The 6,570-nt window shown below is 65.6% G+C and overlaps 2 protein-coding genes across 4 annotated transcripts in view; one reads left to right on the top strand and one right to left on the bottom strand.

Annotated features, from left to right (window-relative positions):
* Positions 1-948, top strand: part of H696_03906 (adenosinetriphosphatase) — a gene marked incomplete at its 3' end in the record, with an annotated part of 4,208 nt that extends 3,260 nt beyond the window's left edge. The window contains exons 8-10 of the mRNA XM_009497769.1: positions 110-253; positions 361-612; positions 718-948. Of these exons, the coding sequence (XP_009496044.1) occupies positions 110-253; positions 361-612; positions 718-948 (627 nt within the window). The remainder of the gene's footprint in view (positions 1-109; positions 254-360; positions 613-717) is intronic.
* A 92-nt stretch (positions 949-1,040) lies between these two features.
* Positions 1,041-6,561, bottom strand: H696_03905 (TKL protein kinase). Of its 3 annotated transcripts, none has more exons than XM_009497768.1 (10): positions 4,853-6,561; positions 3,863-4,816; positions 3,085-3,257; positions 2,955-2,988; positions 2,615-2,806; positions 2,460-2,517; positions 2,147-2,307; positions 1,764-1,969; positions 1,548-1,674; positions 1,041-1,402 (listed from the first exon to the last, which is right to left on the bottom strand). In XM_009497768.1, exons 1-10 carry the CDS (start codon positions 6,456-6,458, stop codon positions 1,206-1,208), a joined length of 3,708 nt encoding a protein of 1,235 aa, XP_009496043.1. In that variant the 5' UTR covers positions 6,459-6,561; the 3' UTR covers positions 1,041-1,205. The 3 variants fall into 3 exon arrangements, with proteins under 3 accessions (XP_009496043.1, XP_009496042.1, XP_009496041.1); XM_009497767.1 differs by having other exon boundaries at positions 4,871-6,561; XM_009497766.1 differs by having other exon boundaries at positions 3,863-6,561.
* Positions 6,562-6,570: the final 9 nt, after the last annotated feature.

Below are 6,570 nucleotides of genomic sequence, written 5' to 3'. Positions count from 1 at the left end.
CCCCCCCCCCCCCCCCCCCTTCGGCAGGCGCCTCATGGGGTTGGCATTCTCTCCTGATATCGCCCCCATGCCCCGACAGGCAAGTCCCTGACTCGATTCTCTCCCCCAGATTGTCACCATCTGCGCCATGTTGAGCGTCAACAGCTCGGTCTTCTATGCGCCGAAAGACCGCAAGTCCGAGTCGGAGAATGCCCGCCTGGCGCTGACACGTCCCCATGGCGACCATATGACCCTGCTGAATGTTTGGAACTCGGTACGTCGTGTGGCCCGGTGCTGGCCCCGCGCTTCCCTCCCCTCGCAAGATCTGCACCCACACCCCCGCACCGGCGTGCGATGCTGACATGGAAATAATTTCCACAGTGGGTCGAGACCAACTATTCGGTTCAGTGGTGCTTCGAGAACTTCATCCAGTATCGCTCGATGAACCATGCGCGCGATGTGCGCGACCAGCTTCTCAAGCTGCTGGAGCGCGTGGAGATCAAGCTTGTGTCCAATGAGGAGGACGACATTGCCATTCGCAAGGCCATCACAGCCGGGTTCTTCTATCACGCGGCCCAGAAGAACATCTCCGGCAAGGATTTCCGCACCAGCAAGTCCAACCAAACTGTGCTCGTACGTCTGCGATATCCCCCCCCCCCCCCTGCCTCGCCCTGGCCGCTGGTACATGTCCTCACCTGGAATGCTTGCACTTGCTTTGGCTGGTCCTCCTGTTGCCAGATCCACCCCTCGTCCACCCTTCACAAGACGCCGGTCGAGTGGGTTGTCTACCACGAGCTGATGCTCACCTCGCGGGAGTTCATGCGCCAGGTGACGGAGATCGACCCGACATGGCTGGTGGAGGTGGCCCCGCACTACTACTCTGGCAGCGACATCACTGGGTCCGAAACCAGTGGCAAGGGATTCCATGGCGAAAAGCGCCACAAGTCCTCGGGAAGCGCCCTCCGCTGATGGCCAGCCACCTGTCCATGGGACGGGAGCCAAGCAGATTGCCTGTGTAGCAACATGAAGTCCCCCCCCCCCCCCATGTGGCAGTGTAAGGATGTGCATCGTGTGTTGTTTTTTCTTCGATTCATTTTCCGGCGGAGGGAGGGGAGCAAGGAATGGCTGTGCACATGGGGTTCGCGCGCGCGCTCTCTCCCTCTCTTTGTGTGTGCTGTGACGGGGCAACTCCTGCCAGGGCCGTCACAATGTGCCCAAGCTCGAGGCTATTGCGTCAGCCACTCGAGCCCCACAAGGTCTGTGTATGTCGGGCGCATGCTGCGATCGCCGTTCCAGCATCTCACCGCCAGGTCGAGCAGTGACCGGACATGCGGGGCATCCAAGTCCAGGCGGATGGCCGCCTGGTCAACAGGTGGGCGCTGATCGGACAGGACCATGGTCTGGATCTCGGTCGTAGAGAGGTCTGTTCGAGCGAGGGAGAGAGCAAGGGCGCGGAGGAGGGGAGGAGAGAGGGAGACAGACAAAGAAAGTCAAAGGAAGGGGCGTTAGCATGGATGGCGGCACGTCAATGGCACGAGCGGTGGAGTGGACAAAGCCTCCCGGCGTACTCTTCCACGGGGTCGACTTGGACACCATACTCCAGAGGAGAATCCCGAGGGCGTAGATATCGGACTCCAGGAAGATGGTCGCCTCGACGCGAGAAACGCCCTTGGGCAGGGTGAAAATGCGGATCATCTGCAACGCATGGTGGGTTGTCGGTGGCAAGTGGCAGGGCGTCAGGGCGGAGTGTGTGGGCGGGGGCGGCGATGTGGGCGTGTGCGAACCTCGGGCGAGGCGAATTTGATGCTCATGCCGACGATCTCGGTTTTGATGGTGAGGGTTGTTTCCCGGGCCACGGCACGCGAAACGCCGAAGTCCGTCAGCACGCCGCTCAGCCGGCCGGTTTGCGTGCAAACCGACAGCAGCACATTGCCGGGCTTCAAGTCGCAATGGGCAATCCCTTCCCCATGGAGGAAGACCATGCCGTTGACTGGTGACCAAAGTGCCGGCCATTGGCCGCCATCGATGATGTGAGTCGCTGGAAAAAAAAGCAGAGAGAGCGCGAGAGGGAGAGACAGGGGCGGGGGCAGCGGGCAACGGCCGACGAGCGAGAGGGCCGCCGGGCATTCGTGACTCGGACATGGGGACATGCCCATGCTCAACGCACCAACATCGCTTGCCACGCGGAAGGTATTGACACTGTCAAGTTCGATCTCGTCTCGGTGAAGGAGGTTCTCCAGGTTTTCGCTGTAGTACGTCATGACAATAGCTCGAGGCGTGGCGGAGTAGCCGATCATCCGGGCCACATGTGGCGACCCTTGAAGTGCCCTAAGGACAGGAGGGAGTCAGACGGATGGCTTACGTGCATGCGTCTGTGCATGCATGCATGTATGCATGCATGTGTGTGTGTGTGTGTGTGTCCGACCGTGTTCGGGGGAGGACAGGAGGGCAAGGGCAGGCCGGCGGAGGACTCAACGTACCACATGATGGACACTTCATTTTGGAAGGCGCCCTCCGCATCGCTGGGCAGCAGGGAGCCTGGCCAATGGACGGGCAGGCATGTTAGTCTGCAAGGAGAGGCGATGAGGTCTCCAGCACCGGCGCCAGGGGCCTAAGGGGGGGGCATATGACGCACTGTTGAAGAGCTTGATGGCGGCCCATTCGCTGTCGGCCCGCTGGCGACACGCCTGGGACAGGATGCGCGCCTTGTAGACGCTGGCCTGGGACCCCTGGCCGAGGAGGGCGTCGTCCTCCTCCTCGGTGGGCGCTTTGTCGCGGTAGAAGTCGATGTCCAAATTGACCAGCAGGAAGCCGGGGAGCGAAAGGTCTGGCAGGGCGGTGGCGGTGGTGGCGGAGGCGTCGGAAGCGGGGCCCGAGTGTCAGACGGTGGGCATAATGTGTCGCGGGGCAGTAGTGGCGGTGCGTGCGAGGATCGGCAGCAGCCCGTGTCCATGGACCGAGCCGCCTCTGCGTACGGGTGATGGTATTGAGCACGGTCATGTCGTAGCTCTGGGCCGGGGGAACGGGAGCGAAGCGGGCGAGTGGTGAGCGGGACAAGCCCAGGAAAAGGGCCGGAGATGTGGCAAGGGGCGTCCCCCAACGCACGAGCTGTGCCGACTCGCTGTCGGCCGGGTCGATATCCCGCCGGGATTTGGTCGCCGTCGAGCGCCTCGAGGATCGGGAGTACAGCAAAACCACCACGGCCGCCAGCAGAAGGAGAACCACCAGACCCGACACCACGCTGGCCGGGATGATGATCTCCAAACGGGCGCTGGAGGCTGATGTTTGTGCCGGGGTGAGGGCGTCAGAAAGGCCCGGGCAAGCGAAAGCACCCCCCCCCCCCCCCCCCCCCCGCGTTGGGACCCCCCCCAGCGCCCCCCCGGTCCCAGCCCGGCCTATCACCTCTCCCTCCTGCCGGCGGCCTCAAGTGTTGCCCGTTGCCCGTCGCCCGACCAGGGGCCGGGGAGAAACCCTGGGGACAAGTGGGAAACGGCGCGTTACTCGGCTTCGCCCCTTGTCCCTTGTCCTTCCTCCGGCGGGTCGCCCGTGTGCATAGGGCCCTTGAGGAATCTGTACCGGCTCCGGCTTCGGCTCTGCGGCTCTGCCTGCGCGAGCACCCCGTGCATCCTCCTCTTCTCACTCACGCACGCACGTCCTCTTCTCGATCCCTTCCCCGGCAGCGGGGGACCGGCCCTCGCGACGGGGAACAGGGGGGAAGGGGGTCAAGAGCCCTCTCTCTCTCTCTCTCTCCCCCCCCCCCCCCCCCCCCCCAAGGCAGGGCCGGCCACCGATGGGTGCCTGGACCGCGGACCGCACGGTGGCCCGCGTGCGGCCCCTACAGCCTCCCCCCCCCCGCCCCCTCCCCGTGTTCAGATTCACGCACGCTTGTCGGGCTCCTCGGGGCAGGTCTGATCAAGTTCGCACCAGAGGACCTGGCAGGCATCGAGGCCGGGCCCGTTGCAGGTGGCACACTTGGCATGGCAGGCCAGGCATACACCGCCACCGGCCCCGGGAAGCGTGCCACCATACCATCCCTCCGGGCAGCTGGCCAGGCATGCGAGGGTGCCGGGGCCAGCAATGGAGCTGGCGCCGGAGGCCGAGGGCTCGGCCTGGGCCAGCCAGAAATCCACCTGGCAGCGGCTGCACGTGGGCTCGGGCCCGGACGCCTGGTCGGGCGGCCGGCAGATCAGGCAGCTGCTCGGGCAGGCCTGGCACACGCCATTGACCTCGACAAATTGGGTCGCCGGACAGGATGCCACGCAGGTGCCCTCGTGGAGGACGAGGCCCGGCTTGCATCGGATGCATTGCGATTCGGGGGGCCCGGTGCACTTGTCGCAGCCCTGCGGGCAGGCAATGCATTGGCCGAGATCCGCGGCGGGAAGCCCGGGATCAGCCGCCCACGCGGCCTCGTAGTACCCGCTCGGACACTCAGGCACACAGGCCCCCGGTGCCAGGGCAAAGTGCCCCACAGGACATGCCTCACAGGCGGAGGGAGACTCGGCCAGGGAGCACCGGGCACACGAGGCATGGCAGGCCCGGCACCGGCGGATCGAGTAATCCGCATGTGTCGGCGCGGGTCGAGCCTCCCCAGTGGGGCATTCCGCCGAGCAAGATCCCCCCAGGCTGGCCCACATGCTGGGCCCGGCGCATTCGGTACAGAAATCAACTCGCCCGGAGCAGGCGGCGCACAGCCCGGCACAGGGTTCGCACAGGCTGGTCGTTGGGTTGCCCCATGTCCCGGCGGGACAAGTGCTGAAGCAAGTGCCCAGAGTCATGCCAATGTATGCTGTGGAGCCGGAGTCTGGGACCGAGCCGGAGCCTGGGGCCGAGCCGGAGCCTGGGGCCGAGCCGGAGTCTGGGGCCGAGCCGGAGCCTGGGGCCGAGCCGGAGCCTGGGGCCGAGCTGGAACTCGACGCCGAGTTGGAACTCGACGCCGAGCCGGGCTCGGGACTGCTGGGCAGGAAGAACCACTTGGCCACACATTGCCCACATTCACTGGCCAGGGGCCCGGAGCAGATGGCACACCCCGTCGGGCAGGGCTGGCAGGTGCCGGTCCCATTGGCCGGCGCATGGCCATACATGCCGCCCGGGCAGTGGATCAGGCACTCGCCATTGTGCAGGAAAGTCCCGGCTATGCAGCTGAAGCAGGCATTCTTGCCCGGGCCGGAGCAGCTGGCACATGTGCCAAAGCAGGGCAGGCACTCGCTGATGGCATAGTCGGCATAGAGGCCGGCAGGGCAGGTGGACACGCAGCGCTGCGAGCCGGCGTCCCGGACGAGAAGCCGGCCCCGGTTGCACACCAGGCACTGGGTGGCTGCCGGGCCGTTGCACTGGAGGCAGGTGTCGTGGCAGCGGCTGCACATGGTCGGGGAAGATTGGAACCAGCCATTGACCTCGCAAGATTCCCGGCACTGGCCGGCCTGTTGCAGGCTCCCCGGGGGACAGAGGGTGCACTGGTTGAAGCCGGACCCGCCGGCACACTCGGCGCATGTGTCATGGCAGGGAGCGCAGAATCCCGGGAGCTGGGCATACTTCGAGGGGCAGGCCTGGACGCACTGATCCCCGAGCAGGTACCAGTTTGTCTGGCAGCTGATGCACAGCGAGTCCTCGCGGTCGCCGCCCGGGACACGGAGCCTGCATGAGGCGCATCCCTCCCGGCAGATGGCACACTGGGAGGGGTCATTCATGCAGTCTTCGACACAGTCGCTGGCCGTCACCGGGGGGCTTGGAGCTGGCGGCTGGCGCAGGACCAGCGGTGGCGGGCAGGCGGTACAGGCGGTGGCCAGGTTGGATGTTTCGCAATCCAGGCAGGATGGATGGCACGGCTGGCAGGTTGGCGTGGGGCTCGTCGGTGTCAAGTACCACCCGACCGAGCAGACATCCACGCACACGCCCTCCTGCAGCGCCAGCCCCGGGGCGCATTCCTTGCAGATCCGGTGCGAGCTCGAGCAGTCGAGGCACTGCCGGTCCTGGCAGGGCACGCACATGAGCCGCTCCAGATCCGGAGCCAGCGAGTCCGGGCAGGTGGCCACACAATTGGGCCCGAAGGCGTAGGACGACGGCTGGCACTGGGAGCAGGAGCACATATTGTCACACGACAGGCACTTGGCCCCGCACCGGATACACGCCCGCGAAAAGGGGTTCATGAAATGGTCCGACGGACAGGCGTCCACGCAGCCATTTTTGTAGTAGACTTTCGGGGGTTCGCACAGCCTGGTGTAGCCATCGCTGGAGTCGTCGCATGGGAGGCGCGGATCATACTCGTAGTCCGGGTCCACGAGTATGTGGGGCTCCAGCTGCAGCTCCATCAGCATGTAGCCGTCCGGATCCAGGATGTAATCCGTCACGGCCAGCGGGTTGTCGCTGGCCGCGGGGGATCCATGAGTTGGGGAAAGGGCGGCCAGGCGTCCCGGGACCCAGGCACCCAGCCAGACGGTCAGCCAGAGGACCCACAGTCGCTCGGCCGCACGAGGGTACATGGGTCCGGGGCGCAGGGGGATGGCCGGCGTCAGGGGGAGACGAAGGGGAAGGAGGGGAGAGGGAGGGGAAGGAGGGGAGAGGGAGGGGAAGGAGGGGAGAGGGAGAGGAAGG

Source organism: Fonticula alba, assembly GCF_000388065.1.
Source record: "Fonticula alba strain ATCC 38817 unplaced genomic scaffold supercont2.6, whole genome shotgun sequence".
NCBI lineage: Eukaryota > Rotosphaerida > Fonticulaceae > Fonticula > Fonticula alba.
Note: the sequence above shows the minus strand (reverse complement) of the source record. Positions and strands in the feature narration are given on the sequence as shown.